At 42.2% G+C, this 15,468-nt stretch overlaps 3 protein-coding genes across 4 annotated transcripts in view; 2 read left to right on the top strand and 1 right to left on the bottom strand.

Moving 5' to 3' along the window:
* Positions 1-775: 775 nt before the first annotated feature.
* On the bottom strand, positions 776-3,130 carry tmem203 (transmembrane protein 203). 2 transcript variants are annotated; one of them, XM_056587820.1, is made up of 2 exons: positions 3,028-3,130; positions 776-2,531 (listed from the first exon to the last, which is right to left on the bottom strand). In XM_056587820.1, the coding sequence occupies exon 2, from the start codon at positions 2,258-2,260 to the stop codon at positions 1,844-1,846; it is 417 nt and encodes a 138-aa protein (XP_056443795.1). In that variant the 5' UTR covers positions 2,261-2,531; positions 3,028-3,130; the 3' UTR covers positions 776-1,843. The 2 variants fall into 2 exon arrangements, with proteins under 2 accessions (XP_056443795.1, XP_056443794.1); XM_056587819.1 differs by having other exon boundaries at positions 2,986-3,129.
* alad (aminolevulinate dehydratase) lies at positions 3,114-8,833 on the top strand. The gene is made up of 12 exons (XM_056587809.1): positions 3,114-3,177; positions 3,862-3,992; positions 4,158-4,208; positions 4,815-4,911; positions 5,208-5,343; positions 5,448-5,531; positions 5,982-6,070; positions 6,232-6,287; positions 6,371-6,458; positions 6,547-6,633; positions 7,276-7,405; positions 7,821-8,833. The coding sequence occupies exons 2-12, from the start codon at positions 3,874-3,876 to the stop codon at positions 7,877-7,879; spliced, it is 996 nt and encodes a 331-aa protein (XP_056443784.1). The 5' UTR covers positions 3,114-3,177; positions 3,862-3,873; the 3' UTR covers positions 7,880-8,833.
* A 294-nt stretch (positions 8,834-9,127) lies between these two features.
* The window catches only part of npr2 (natriuretic peptide receptor 2), a 39,590-nt gene continuing 33,249 nt past the window's right edge, over positions 9,128-15,468 (top strand). Inside the window, exons 1-2 of the mRNA XM_056587803.1 lie at positions 9,128-10,120; positions 13,591-13,772. Of these exons, the coding sequence (XP_056443778.1) occupies positions 9,409-10,120; positions 13,591-13,772 (894 nt within the window). The 5' untranslated portion in view covers positions 9,128-9,408. The remainder of the gene's footprint in view (positions 10,121-13,590; positions 13,773-15,468) is intronic.

Genomic DNA, 15,468 nt, shown 5'->3' with positions numbered 1-15,468 from the left:
CTGAATCACTTGTGAAGAATGCGAACGGTTTGAAACGTGTGTTGTTGTGATTGAAGACTGATCATTTCACAACGCATAATGATAGGCCTAGGCCTACGACACCCCTGTTGTGTGTCTTTGAAACGGTGAATATAGTGATTTAAAGTAAAGGTAGAGTCATGCTCTGACAGCAGGTCATAGCCACAAGAATGTTTAGCCCGAATGTTTTAATGTTTAGCCCGAATGTTTTAATGTTTAGCCCGATCCCCCTCATTATAGTAAATATTTTATAAAATGTAGACTTGTGTCTGTGAAGACCATATATATTAATATGTGGCTCTAAATAGAGAATTAGTGGGTATTCATCTTTTTTTTTCAGGCACATTCGAGCATCGGTGTTATTCATGTTCATCGATCTTAACCGTCCGAATCAAAAAAGTCTGGATTTACACGCACAGAAGTCCTACTGCAAAATTATTGTTTATAGTGATGTATTACTACCACCTAGTGGAATAAATTAGAGAAGTTGCTAGAAATGGGCTTGGTAGTAATTGCGTAATTATCTTTAAGAGAGTTGAGTGGGAACTCTGAGCTAGGAAAGCTGAGATTGAACTTGGCCACAATAGATACAAGATCATTATGTTAAGCCAAAAATAATGGAAAATAAGTGAAATGCATCTAAAGTTGCAATGTAAGCAACTGTTGACTCCTAACATAGCTAAATCTGATCAAGCCAGTAAAAGATCACCTTCAACCAACAGTAAATAAAAAAGGCTAACCCAACTCAGACTATTTTAATTGGGAGAAAAGTTGGTTGAAGACATGCCAAATAGACATCACTCAAAAGATACTGACGGCACACAAAAAGTCACTTTCTTCCCTAACACCTCTCTGATCTAGTAGAGACCAGTAAAATCCACCCATTACCTACTCATGATGAAGCAGACACAGCCCCCTATAAATCAAATGGAATGATGGAATACACCTTACGTAAAAACAAGTAAATACAGACTGTTTATTTACAGAAATATACATAAGTGACAGCAACCGTACGAATAACAACTGTACGAAAATGCCAAATACGGATATAAATAAAGTTGGTGCATCCTGAGAGAATGCGTTACAGTGAATTTTACATGAGGAAGAAACTAGGCCAGTAAACATGTAGCATGTACACAATTAATGAATACGCTTAAAGAGCGGCAATACATAGTGTACAAAGAAAACTGTGTTTGGCGAGAGAGGGAAAACTCCCTTCCATTGAGTTATTTTAATGTAAGCAAGTGAATTGGAAGCATCGATTGCCACATCAGAGGGCTGCTAGGCTATGCAATGATCGGCATCAAAATTGCTACATTACAAAAATATACAGACATTGCTATCATTCAATTTAATTTGATATTGAGTTAGTCCCATTATCCTTTGGGCAATTGAATAATAAACAGGGTATTGTTTTTCCTTATTGTTTCTTATTTATACAAACTTGAAGCGAGGACTTGCTTGTACTGCTTTTGAGTAACATTTCTAAAAATCTCTGTCAAGGGTTACCTTTTATTTTCTGTATAGTTTTGGTATCTTTAACAATGTTCACTGAACTATTGAAGAAAATCTTTTAAACAAGAAAACAACTGTAATAATTGAGCTGTAACGATGTAAGAGCAGATCATAAATGAGCATGCTGTGTTAGTAGCTGCATCGTGGTCCGTTATCATGAACAATGCTTAGGATAGCATCTACTCATTGACTGTTTTTTGATTGACCTAACTCAAACACAGGACACCAAACCAGTGCTGGTTGGCAACATGCGAACACAACGACGTGTGTTATGCTCCGAATCTCAAAAGGGCAGCGGCCGATCGCTTGGTCAGTTGACGCGGCAGGCTCGGATCATGAGGAACTGCAGCAGGATGAAGAGTGGTGAGACAATGAGGCCGAACCAGAGGTCCCTGGCCTGCTCCTGCTCCGCCAGCTTCTGACACAGCAGCACCTCACACACCAGCTTCAGGCTGAGCACCGTCAGCACCCAGAGCAGCCGCAGCACCGCCAGCCGCTTCTCGTTCTCCTGGTACAGGCGGATGGACACGATGGCTGTGAAGTAGGTGCTGAGGCCGTCGGCGGCGAACAGCGGCACAAACACCAGCCACCAGCTTAGCGTCGGTGTGAACATGTCCGCCCGCAGCGCCACCAGTACGCTGAAGACCAGGATGGCGGCCAGGTGGAGGAAGAGTTCAAAGGTGGCGAAGCCCAACCATTGCACCAGCTCTCTGAGGGAGAACAGCATTGTGGCTTGGGTTTTTTATGAGACTAGATACCGGTGCGGATGAAGAGTGAAAGCAGGGGCCAGATTGGCTGAGGCCAAGTCAGGGGCTGGTGTGTCAGTCCAGACTCCGGTTAATTGGGAATGACAGCAGAGACACGTTGGACGGCAAGGCACTGGAAGTAGCAGAGGAGTCTAGGTTACATCTTTGAGTCTGGTAGGCGAAGAGGGGCCCGAGGTTGGCTGCAGAACCAGGCCAATACAGAATCCGTCAGTACCTCCATAGGCCTTGGGCCTAAAGCAAAAGACAGCAAAAGAATAATGACCTATTTAGATTGCAAAGATTTACCTAAAACACAAGACAGATGACATTACTCTACGTAGAACACATATTTAGCCAGGTTAACATGCGAGCCATGTCCACACACACCTTACTACAGCATAATCATAAGGGGAAGTACGAACGCTTCTACATCAGAATGACATATAGTCATGTAATGTTAGATATCCCATCAAGCTGGTCTCCAGAGAGGCTAAGTAACAGTTGATTATTACAACTCAGCACTACAGTTCCTTTATGCAACTCAACACTACAGTTCATTACGTTAATACAGCTCAACACTACAGTGCTAGGACCCAGCCAAGTGAACTGACGTTGAGAAATGAAACGTATTCAATAAAAGTTTCAAAATCAATGTCAGTAGGGTTTATAGTGCAGTAAATCGTTATGATGTTGCATTGCTTTTTACCTGCGTTTTGTCCATTTATGTGGTAGCTAAAATATGACTTACGCTGGTGAGCTGTCTACTACTCGTCGTCAGTACACTCTCGCGAGATCTTAACTCGCTACACTTCCTACGGTGGCCGCAAGCTGCCGCATAAACTAGAAAACTGGAGCAAGGAAGGAAGGAAGGAAGAATCCGGTAGAACACTTTTCAAGGGTAGGCACACTTTTCTGCTTAATTAAGCCTAAATATAAGTCACCTTTGTATGCACACGTTATTTCAGCATTTGGTAGGAGTTTTACAATATAGAGTATGATTAATTATGACAATAAAATCAATACATACTGCGGAAATTGTTACTGTATTTGTATTTATCTAGTGCTGTATTTCCCTGTGAGTCATGTAATAACAAGGTAATACTCTGAAAGCCCTTCACAAGTTTTTTTCTAAACTTGGATCTTTTTAAAAAAGATTTACATTTGATTATATTGTAGATGATTTGTTAAACTACGCAATAGTCCTTATTTTAGTCAATATTTATGTTTATTGAGACGGTAAAACGTAATGCACCAACCCTCCTTCAAGAATTATGTTGTTATATATGAGTGAATTTTTACATTTATTGAGCCGTTAACACCTAATTCTCCAACCCTCTTCAAGAATAACGTTGTTATATATGTACAGTTATTATTATTATATCGGGACACATGGTGTTCCTATTTGGGACAGTCTGGTCGCAACCTGTTTTGGATAGGCATTATCCCGCGTGGTTGAGCCGGTTTCACGCTTACTTGGTGATACCAGAACAGAAACCCGTGGACACAATGTGCTATGCCTACACTGCAAGGTATGTCAATGCCTTACTTTTTGGTTAACTCTTTGTTCTTTTTTATTTTCCAGCCGATATCTAAAATGCAGACGCCAGTCGAGTCTGTGCTCCACAGTGGTTATTTTCACCCAACACTGAGATACTGGCAGTCATGTGCAGCAGATTTAAGACCTGAAAACCTCATCTACCCAATCTTCATAACGTAAATATTTATTTTTAGAATATAAATCAATTGTATCAAGATAATTTGTCTACATAGAACCATCATCAAAGTTGGGAAAACATAAAAGGAAAGTAGTTTATGGATAAACTTTCATTGGAGATGTGACCAAGTTGTAATTTTTCTAAAATGCCTTTTCTTTCACAGAGACAGTGAAGATGCAGTAGAGCCCATTGCAAGCCTTCCAGGTCAAGCCAGGTAAGGGTCGTAAACATAAGGACAATTATAATAAATATGATCCTTCTTTTGAAACATAAACATAAAAATGAAGACTTCAATTGGGTTCACGTGTAGAAAGATTTGTCGAGTGTCATGTTGTTATCACCAACATTACACTGCGTTACATGATTAACAAAGACCTTACCTTAATCAGTAAAATTGACTTGAAAACACAACAGATGTAATTTTATTGTTATGAGAAGCCCCGTAGTCGAAGTCTGTTGTGTTTAGATAAAAACAGTCAAGGGTGGACCCAAAGCCAACTACTAGAGCTGAACGCAGATAAGAGGGGAATCCGTTAGGTCAATTCGCATCTACAGCTTCCTCCCTTTATCTCCATGTTGTGTCTTTTGGATTCAGTCATCCATCTCAGCTTGGGAATATCTCTGGGAAAGGTTTTCAACCTTAACTTCATGATCACAATATGATATGATTCAGTCATCGTCAGAAGGGATCTATAAGCCTGAGCAAGTGGCCTTTTTCTATACTTAACATTACTGGATAAACCCAAATATAGTATGGTTGAATCAAAACGTCATTATTGATCAGCATTTACATACTGTATGTGTGATCTTCAATCCCCAGGTATGGTGTTAATAAGCTTGAGGGAATGCTGAAGCCTCTTGTAGCAAACGGCTTAAAATGCGTGCTGATATTTGGTGTGCCGGCAAAAATAGAAAAGGTAAGGACACCCTTACTGGGAATTGTGTTTATATCATTTTGATGGATACTATGGTTTGTAATTACTCATTACTTACTGCCTATGGACATTTTTTACATTGTTTTATTGTACATTATTAAATCATTAGGAGTCAAGGGTTTTCTGGTCAATGGATACATATGTAGGTGTTCAGTGTCATTCACTAAAAAGACATTCATCTTTGATTTAAAACAATACTGATTTTTGGCCCTGGATTGTCTCTTCATGTTTTTTGCACATAATTAAAGCTCATTGTGTGTGACCACTTGTTCTACCAGGATGGCCGAGGATCTGGGGCAGACACGGACCAGACGCCAGCAGTGTTGGGCGTGAGGAAGATCCGCTCTCTGTTCCCCAATCTGCTGATCGCCTGCGATGTCTGTCTGTGTCCGTACACAGCGCACGGACACTGCGGTATGCGCACCCTCAATATGTAGGGTTTTCTATTCCACAGCCGCTAACAACTATCGCATGTGCTGCTGCTGTATTGATGAGTGTGGTGTATGATGTCGTTTCAGGTATTCTACGTGAGGACGGCACATTGGACAACGACGCGAGCTGCATACGTCTAGGGGAGGTGGCGGTAGCTTACGCCAAGGCTGGTCAGTACTCTCTAATATTACCACATGTGTTTCAGTTGAAGCATTACTAATGTCCATTCCTCTATCCCTGTGCGGAACATCTTCTCTTAATCAATGGTTTCATTCTGTGTTATGGTGATAACGGTTGCTAATTTATTCGGAAGGTAATTGAAAGATAATTGCAATACTTTATTGATTCTAAAGCATTCCAAATATTAACAGGACTTATGGCATATTAACATTGAAATGGGATGTCAATGAGGGACATGGCATCTCTCCAAAAATAAATATATTTTACATGAGGATGTTAAAATGTATTCAATTTCTCAGAAATTTGGAGTTGCAATTAATTGCAATCGGGAAACCATCAGATTATTAGGGTCAGATAATCTGACAATTATCTGACCTATTCATGATATTGTAGAGATGACATCATTGCTGGGTATATGATTTCCTGTTTCGCTCTGATAGGCTGTAACATCATCGCCCCCTCTGACATGATGGATGGACGGGTGAGGGCTATCAAACAAGCACTGATGTCCAATGAAATGGGCAACAAGGTATGCTGGAGCAGGCACAAAATGTCTAACTTAAAATCACAAACTATTATTTTTATCTTATAATATATATCTAATATACTATGTTGTTACACTTGACCACAGCTTTTTTAAATCATGGATCGAAAATGGATGACATAATTGTGTTTTTTTATTTGTTTAAGGTTTCAGTGCTGAGCTACAGTGCAAAGTTTGCTTCATGCTATTATGGCCCTTTCAGGTAAGTGTGCTACATTCCGAAATTCAAATAGCCTAAACCCAGCCTACAGTGAGGTTAATTTGTTGATGTGTGGCTTCATGCAGAGATGCTGCCCAGTCCAAGCCTGCATTTGGAGATAGACGCTGCTATCAGCTGCCCCCTGGTGCCAGGGGACTGGCATTGCGGGCTGTGGTAAGATCTAATGCAGAATTTTGATCATGTATATTGTATGTTTTGTGCACAGAATGACACATGACTGTGTGATGTTGTAATGGTTTAGGAGCGGGATGTGAGAGAAGGAGCTGATATGCTGATGGTCAAACCTGGACTCCCGTATTTGGACATTGTGAGAGAGGTCAAAGACAAGGTAATTGACTATTATTTGGACTGTAACTCAATTATGTTATTCAATTAATGCACAGACATACTTTGACTGGAGCTCACTCGATCAGATCAACTTGTTCTGTCTGATCTTGGGTTTTTCTGTCTACTTTCCAATAACTGAATGTAAATTGATTTGTCTGGGACCTTTCCTTGACGGGGGACTCCTCCCTTCTTTTCTGTGGTCCCTACTTCCAGGGAAACCAAACCTCCTTTAGGCTAGTCCTCAAACACTAGCCGAATAGATGAACATGCATGCTTCTGTCATACTTTTTGTCATTTAGGGGCAGGGCTATATGGCTGCTAACGGTTGCGTTTAATCCACGAGGAACATTATTTAAGTACATATTTATGTCTAATCCAATTATTATATATTCTTTCAAGACAAGATTAGGAATCGGATCAATCCATATCACTTCTATGTAACCAACTACTTTGCTTTCATCTAATTTCCTTTTCAACAAATATGTTTGTTGCTGTTTGGTTTTCCTTTATGGTTTCCAGGTGGAGCTAGCTGCTGGTTCGTGGTCGCCATGTTTTGTAACTTGTACTTGTTTTGTAACTTGTATTGACCTAAAGTGATCCAGCACTGTATGAATAATGCTTGAACTGACTGGTGTCTCCGCAGCACCCGAATCACCCGCTGGCGGTGTACAACGTGTCGGGGGAGTTCGCCATGCTGTGGCACGGGGCCCAGGCCGGGGCCTTCGACCTGAAGGCCGCCGTGATGGAGTCCATGACGGCCTTCCGCAGGGCAGGTGAGATCAGCTGTATGGTTTCACTAGGAACTCAATCTATCGGCCTACTGACTCACTAAGTAGATACTCAAACTGTTGGCCTTCTCACGCTCAGTAGATACTCAAACTATAGGCCTACTCACTCTCAGTAGATACTCAAACTGGTAGCCTACCCTACTCACTCTCTCAGTAGATACTCAAACTGTAGTCCTACTCACTCTCTCAGTAGATACTCAAACTTTTGGCCTACTCACCTTCTCAGTAGATACTCAAACTGTAGGCCTACTCACTCTCTCAGTAGATACTCAAACTGTAGGCCTAATCACTCTCAGTATATACCTTTGTCTCTGTCGGATGCGAGCTGCTAATTTTAAGCAAAATAACCAGACCAAAGGTCTTTTGAACTTGGTTTCATTCTGGCTGTGTTCTGTGGCAGGCGCTGACATCATCATCACCTACTACACACCTCAGCTGCTAGGATGGCTGAAAGAGTAAAGGCAAGAGAGATCGGACATGCGGCAGGACAATGTGGACCAAGAATTAAAGAATCCATTTTAAAAGAAGACAGAATGCATACCGTCAAATGGGAGGATTTTAAATATTTATCCTGCATTTAAAGCTGACGAAAAATATCCCGTACCAAAGTATTTTTAAAAAATAACCTTTGTTTTATGCCAAGTCATTGAGTGTTATATGAATGTATCTTGTTGTAGCCTCCTTGACTTCCAATAAAACGCAACAAAAGACAATCTTATTATGTTGTTGACCTGGTCTTGATCTGATCTTGTTTAATTGAATATGCTTTTTTTCCCTTTGGTTGTCTGAACTCCGGCAGAGAGGGTCCTTTTCTGCAGGCATGGCAGGCCTTAGTATTTGTAAGGTCAAGAACTACATTTGGGATCTTGCTTGACTCATGCTGTTGTGTGGACATGAATGGCAAACTGTCAGTCTCACCAAGTTCCTAGAACTGACAACCCTAAAAAGTCCTGATTATCAAACTGAAGCTGTTCCAGGAAACACAGGATTTGTGTTTGGCGAGTATATGTTTGGGACTGACACAGGGGACTCATGGCAGCCGCTCTGTATGGGGTCCTTTCTGCGTAAGGAGTTGTGATGGTGTGGCTTCATACAAACATTGGGGCCATGGTCTGAGATAGCCTCAATAAGCATCCTGTGGGCCAAATCCTGACCAGCAGCCATGTTATCTGGTTCCCCCATCCTCTCCAACTACAACGAATAATGTTAACATAATTTAAAGAAAAAAATCGAATTATATCGGTTACTTATTATGTGTTCAATATTTAAAACTGCCCTGCTATCATGGCCTACATTGATACTATTTCAGTGGAATTCCATCTGGGAGCTAACATGCCATCTGTGTTTATAACCCGATGCTGTGTATTCCCTATAGGTTATCAATCATGCAAATAAACACTTTGAACAGTGTCTCATTGCTGGGTCAGTGTGTGTGTGTGTTGTCTGTGTGTTTTTATACACTGAATAGTGTGACATTGTGTAAGTGTGCGAGGCCTGGGTGTTGTCAGACCTCTCTACTCTTTCGTCCTGACCCAAAAATGATTTGCACTGTGGGATTTATTTTCCGTTTAAACTTTAAAGCAACGAACGAAACAGTGTTTCTTAACAACGCCGAGAGGGGGCGCCTCTGCCGTGTGCCGCGAGGACCAGTTGTATGTGACGTATAGGGGGAGTGCGGAGGGTTGCTGTGATTTAAGTCCCAATCATCTGGATGGATGTTATCACTCTCAGAGGGAGACTCTGTTCAACATCAGCTCAAGAGCTGCTCCACAACAACAGAACGGATTTAGGGAATATATTAGCCCACACAAGGATGCTACCGGGATTAAAGCTAAAATGAGTTGGAATAGGGGTTGTTGGTTGTTGGCGGCTGACTTTATTACCATTTAAAAGAGAGTTGTTGGATATACTCACTTCAAAAGGTGAGCTCGTGGAGTGAAATCTCTTCACTCGAACTCTCGCGCGGAAAAAACAACAAATCCAAAACCATGAGATTAAAACATGAAATGGGATACTGTTTCTTAGTGGCAATGGTTTGCTTACCTTTTGCAAAAGGTCGAGCGCCGCCCCGGACTACTAACATAACCGTAGCCGTGATGCTTCCAGACAATTATCAAAAATACCCCTGGGCTCTGGCGAGAGTTTTCCCGGCGATACTCATGGCACGTGAGGACCTCCAGGAGAAGTACGGGCTCCTCGTGGGCCGCTCCATGAACATCCTAAACTTCAGCACGGAGGACCCGGTGGCGGGCTCCTGCGTGGAGAGCAAAGCGCAGGTAGTCGCCGTGGACGCCAAACTTTACATCCGTCCCGATGTGTTCATCGGACCGGGATGCGTGTACCCCCTCGCCTCGGTGGGGAGGTTCGCGTCTCACTGGAAGCTGCCGTTGATAACGGCCGGAGGCCCGGCGTACGGGTTCGATAAGCGGGAAGAGTACCGGACAATCATGCGCACCGGACCGTCGACCACCAAACTGGGAGAGTTCGCGAGCATGCTTCATTCCCACTTCAACTGGACCACTCGGGCGGTGGTGATCTTCCACGACCTGAGACAGGACGACCGACCACACTACTTTCTCTCGGAGGGGATATTTCTAAATTTGAAATTTGAGTTGAACGTGACGATCGAAGCCCAGCCGTACCAGGCCCACAGCAAAGAGTACAAGGACCTCATCACCTGTATGAAGGAAAATGGAAGAAGTAAGTTCCTTATATAATAGCGCCATACAATTAGCATCATGAGCTGGACACTCTTTATTTTGATGTGTGAGAAAAAAGAATAGCATTTAGTCCATGTCTTGTTGTTTTGACCCAGGAGGTTGTCAGATACTAAACCTACAATATCCAACAATACCCCCCCCCCCCGCTCCCCCGGTTTCCCAGATGTTAAGCAGGGTCGACAGAAATAGATGCGGGGAATAGCCTACTTACAAGAGGAATGTTTAGGCTGTGGACAGTCTGTTGCTTTATTGGCGGAGGACCACCTGTGTTTTAAGAGGGGGGCATGCTTTCGTTGGCCACTCACTGTGTGTGTGTGTTTGTGTGTGTGTGTGTGTGTGTGTGTGTGTGTGTGTGTGTGTGTGTGTGTGTGTGTGTGTGTGTGTGTGTGTGTGTGTGTGTGTGTGTGCGCGTGTGTGTGTGTGTGTGTGTGTGTGTGTGTGTGTGTGTGTGTGTGTGTGTGTGTGTGTGTGTGTGTGTGTGTGTGTGTGTGTGTGTGTGCGGGAAGGGGGGGGGGGGGGGGGGGAGGATGCATCTCATGTGTGATCGATAAACATGCCAGACATTTTGGAGAATAGAAAATGCATCAATGATTGAGCTACCGTTGGACCGTTGGACTTCAAAAATGCTCCTGTGTGCTGTGGCATTGCAATAAGCAGAAAGAACACATAGGTCCATGGTCCAAACTGTTTTATTTAATGCAAATCAAAAGCCTACACAAGCTTAAATCCAACATGGGGCCATTATATCGGTCGTTCATGCACTTAGGCCTAGGCAAATTAAGTATGGGGGATTAATATAACGATGTCGATATAACCTTCTTATATAGATCTATGTTTATTTGTGGTGTAACACATATAGACAATTTTTGGGCTGTTTAAATGTAACACAAATATAGTCCCGTATATTAATTGTGAATAATCAGGGTTTAGTCTCCGTGTCAAAATTAAAAGTCCTTTGAAATTTAGCTCACTTGATTGTAGACTATCACAATAATGGGGGAGATTGCGATGCGTTATAGGCGTTTATAGTCCTAGCTATTTAATTCAATAAAGATAGGCCAACTGTTATTGACTGTGTTTTTATCAAGCTAAATTATCGACATGTATTTTGTTCTCTCGTTAAACATTAACTAAATAAATCGAACTTCGCCTGTTTGGATAATGAAGCAATATAGCTAACGTTAACCATGGTCCATGGACAGGCACCAAACCTTTTCCTAGACCCTGTTAGAGTCCCCCCGGGGTCTCGGAGGGTAATGGTTTAGTCCGGACTTGTCCTGGCTCGGCATTCCGCCAATGCTATCCCGTCAGATAACCCCGCGGCCCTCCTTACTTCTTGCGTCATCGATCGACAATGTCCACATGGGTGCCTTTTGTTTGGACCGGGGGTCTGGGGCTAACGAGAGGGTCAGGTTAGGTAGGCCCACACCTCTGGGAAATAACAGCCACTGTTCAGTTGGCAAATGTTTGAGAAGTCATTAAGTATTATCTTCATCTATCTTTTGTTGATCTCTTCTTTTATGGTATGGGACCAGCTCTTCTTAGTGGGATTTGTCACACTTGAGATGTTTGGAAAACTGTTGATACCTTGCAAAACAGAATGCAAAAATGGATCACTGTGTTGCATCTTGAAAAGTTCTGGGTTATTGTTAACAGAATACAATACACACAGCCTAGGTCTTGCCAGTATCTAAACCAAAGCACGTTTTATGTGCTTTGCATTACTATCGATAGTGTACCTCGATTGTTATTTGTACAGAAGCCTATGCTGCAGAATAATTATTACTGAATAGGATCCCAAGCATGTAAGCTTCCTTGAGAAAGAGTTAGCCATCAGCCAACATTGATTTTTAAAGCCAACAGTGCTCTATTGGAAAAAACGACGGGGCAAGCTAATTGGTTTGCCTATTCAAGTGTTGTGTGCTGTTGAAAAGGAAACGGGTACAAATCTCAGGCCTTCACAATATGGGTATTGTACAACGCATGTTGGTTGACATATGATAATTCAAAGAGCTGGCCAATGTGTGCTTTATGTTCCTGTGTTGGTTGAAAATGACTGATTATTTTGAGTCACTTAGTGGTAAAGAATTCCTCTGGAATATTGGCACAGATTTGGTCCATCCATTTTTAAAATTGATTAACAAGCAGAAATACGATTCAGGAGTTACACATGTTTGGAGGGGGAAAAATACAGTGTTAAACAATTGACACCAAAACAATTTGTTGTGGTGGTTGCTTCAGTCCCTGGTGCACCCTGAGCAGGTACCATGGCCCAGGAGCACAGGCAGAGCTTTTATCCCCCACTACTTCTGTGTGTTATTGCTGGTCTCCTCCCAGCAGTCAGCAGGGCCACTTGGAACGGGTTGAGTTATACGCTGGGGCAGATAGGAATCAGGGCCTCTGCGAGCACTCTGCTCGCTGCCGGTCTGGGGCTCACAACATGTGAGCACATTTTACCGGGAGAGCCTGGCAGCCGCCATGCTGGCATATGCTGCGAGTGGAAATACTGCTTGTAGCCAGACTGGCCGGTCCAACTCCCACTGGGCAGAGGGAGAGTAGTTAGGATGTTGTGTGGTCATTAGAATGACTGAAGGGCTGGGAAGAACCGTGTCTTTGAGCAAGCCTCCCTGCATCGTGTCAGTCATGTGTTGATGCTTGATTCGTTCATTTACATGATTACATGATTTAAGCGTAAATTAATGAAATTACGTTGGTAAACAACATGTTCCCGGTGCATTTCGGAATAGGAAATGAGTTGGACTGAGGTGCTATTCACGCCGGTGTTTCCTGGGGACACCAATACTACTAATAATAATAAATATCTTGAGATATAGCGTTTGCAGACAGTTTAATTTTTTGTGCCAAATAGGATTACTGAAAAACTGGCTCAAGTTCTGCATGTGTTTATGAAAAGGAGCTAGAGTTACTCAAAGATCACTGTTTAAGAGCGTGCCTTCAGCTGTTTACACAGAAGGTAAACAAGTTGCCACATATAGGTCTCAATTTACCAAATCAATTCTAAGTAGTACTAGACCACATGATCCATTTAGAGGCAAGATACAGAATTATATAATGCTAATTAAACATAATAAGGATAAATAATGCTCAGTAATCGCCCGTTCAAAACTGTTTTTTTCCTTTAGTATATTCTGACCTGTTACTCAAGCCCTCGCAAATGGACAAATATTATAAACGTTTTAACATTTTAAGGGTTCAAAAAATGCCAATGATAAATGTTGTGCCCAAAAGGTTATCATTTTAAAATGATACACAGATCCTGAAGCAAATATATTGGAACTTCTTAAACAGACTTTCTTTTAAAGGGTCACAACTGTGAAGGTGAAAGCCCACTTTTATTACCACCCTTCAGCAGGTTACCAAGTTATTACCAAGTTATTTCCTTATCTGATGTGGTATTAAAATCCTGCCATCTCTTGATTCCATCTACAGTTGTGTACATCTGTGGACCCCTGGACACGTTCCTGAGCATCATGAAGCTGTTTCAGAATGATATCCCCGACCCTGAGAACTACGCCATCTTTTACCTGGACGTGTTTGCAGAGAGTTTGACCGAACGCAAGCCCTGGAAAAACTCAGACCCAGACTGGACGGATGCCATTAAAGTCTTCAAGGTACAGTGCACCTGACCTGCCTCCACGCACGTTCTGAATCGTGTGCTGTTCACACCCACACATGCACGCACACACAGGCACATGCACACAACCACATACAAAACATGCATGTGTGCTTTTGTATATTTGTGTAAAGTTTGTAAGAGTTAAGTCATAGTGAGTACTTACAAACATGCCATAGAAAACAGAAATCCCACAATCCTTTGAGGCTGGCTTGGAGAAATACAATGTTGCTTGTTATATCACCTCTTGTCATTATCTAGGACCACTCTGATGATACGCTGGAAACTCTCCTGACCCCTGAACTAGCCCATCAGATTTGGATCAGATTGGGTCAGGAAGGTCAGTTTAGGAGTTCAGCTTATTGATATGATGATGGTTAGCAAAGGTGTCCCGTGTCAGGTGCATTTTTTTTTTTACAATATAGAGGATATTACAGCTCCAGCAAGGTCTTACTGAGCGATACACTGGGCAGTATCCTAAACACGGAGATTCTCCTCCAAACAAGTGGATGAGCAGCACGTTAAAAGAGGCCTCTTCACTGGTTTTATGCAGACTACTGCGGTGGCAGATGTCAAATCACGAGTGGGTAAACATTCAATGGTAATCACAACCATGAATAAATAGGTGCTGTGTACTCTTTAGAGTCTGTGTGTAAGGAAACTTCATCACTTTTTCCGGCCTCCGGGTCGCTAAAGATTTTCCCAAAAGGTTCATCCCCAGCCTTCTCCTCTTACACCCATTTTCAAGGAGCTTCATTGTAGCGTAGCCTTAATTAATCAGGACACAGTCTTACTAGGAGCCACTTAGTCCTGCAAAATGTGCGTGTTGTGAAAGACGGAATTGAGCACAGATGTGCCGTTATCCCAATTTGTATTCCTAAATGTCACTTGTCTTACAGCACTCAGTTACTTACACAGTGTTTGGGAAATGACGTTAAATGGCTTTGCTTTGTTTAAAGAAAATGTAATCAGATAGATTTTTAAGGCAGTCTCTGTCATGATGTATGACTCTGAGATTGACAAGGGTTAGACACTGTCAAGGGTTCTCTTGTTTTGGGAAATCAAACGCAAAAAATAAACCTGTCAATGCAGAAATAGTCGGTCACAAGTCAACAACAACAACAGAGGTTGTTTGTGTCCCTCCTTTTTTAGTTACAAGCTAACTTTCCCGACATTGCGGTTAATTAATTCTTCAGCGCTGACACACAAGCAGAGCCTAAGAATTTCCCCCTGTAGGGCATGGCCTTTTGGCTAGTAAAATCTGATTAAAGTCCTTATAATCTATCTCGTTACAGGGTTTGGGGTTAGGGTCTCCGGGGACACCAGAGAGCATGGTAGTGTGTTAGGATATCATGTACATTTGTTGATCACAGTTTATATGTGATGCTAATCGGTAGGAGAACCTCATGTAGCTACATTGGTTTGATGGCTTGATCGCACTATCCCCTTGGCTCCCCATGTCTTTAGGAACATTATGTTTTGATGCCTTTGAAGAGCTCGAGAAAAGGACCCTTGACATAAAAAGGTTGATTGTGCGATTCAAATGCTAGAACATACCGACTGAGTTCATTAAACATAACAAATTCGTCTTGTAATTAAATGCCGTGCTTCGGTTTATGTTCAAGTTTTGGATATGTTAGGCAAGACTCAAAAACCTGTAACGTCTTGTATACAACAGTTCTTATTGAATTGTT

The sequence above is a fragment of the Gadus chalcogrammus genome, chromosome 4 (assembly GCF_026213295.1).
Source record: "Gadus chalcogrammus isolate NIFS_2021 chromosome 4, NIFS_Gcha_1.0, whole genome shotgun sequence".
Lineage (NCBI taxonomy): Eukaryota > Metazoa > Chordata > Actinopteri > Gadiformes > Gadidae > Gadus > Gadus chalcogrammus.
The sequence above is the reverse complement of the archived record's forward strand: the minus strand, read 5'-3'. Positions and strand labels throughout refer to the sequence as shown.

Coding starts and splice junctions, on each gene's coding strand:
- alad (XM_056587809.1), top strand. CDS start 3,874: ATGCAGACGCCAGTCGAGTCTGTGCTCCACAGTGGTTATTTTCACCCA. Junction 5,344..5,447: donor CACAGCGCACGGACACTGCG/GTATGCGCACCC, acceptor ATGTCGTTTCAG/GTATTCTACGTGAGGACGGC. Junction 6,288..6,370: donor TGCTATTATGGCCCTTTCAG/GTAAGTGTGCTA, acceptor GGCTTCATGCAG/AGATGCTGCCCAGTCCAAGC.
- tmem203 (XM_056587820.1), bottom strand. CDS start 2,260: ATGCTGTTCTCCCTCAGAGAGCTGGTGCAATGGTTGGGCTTCGCCACC.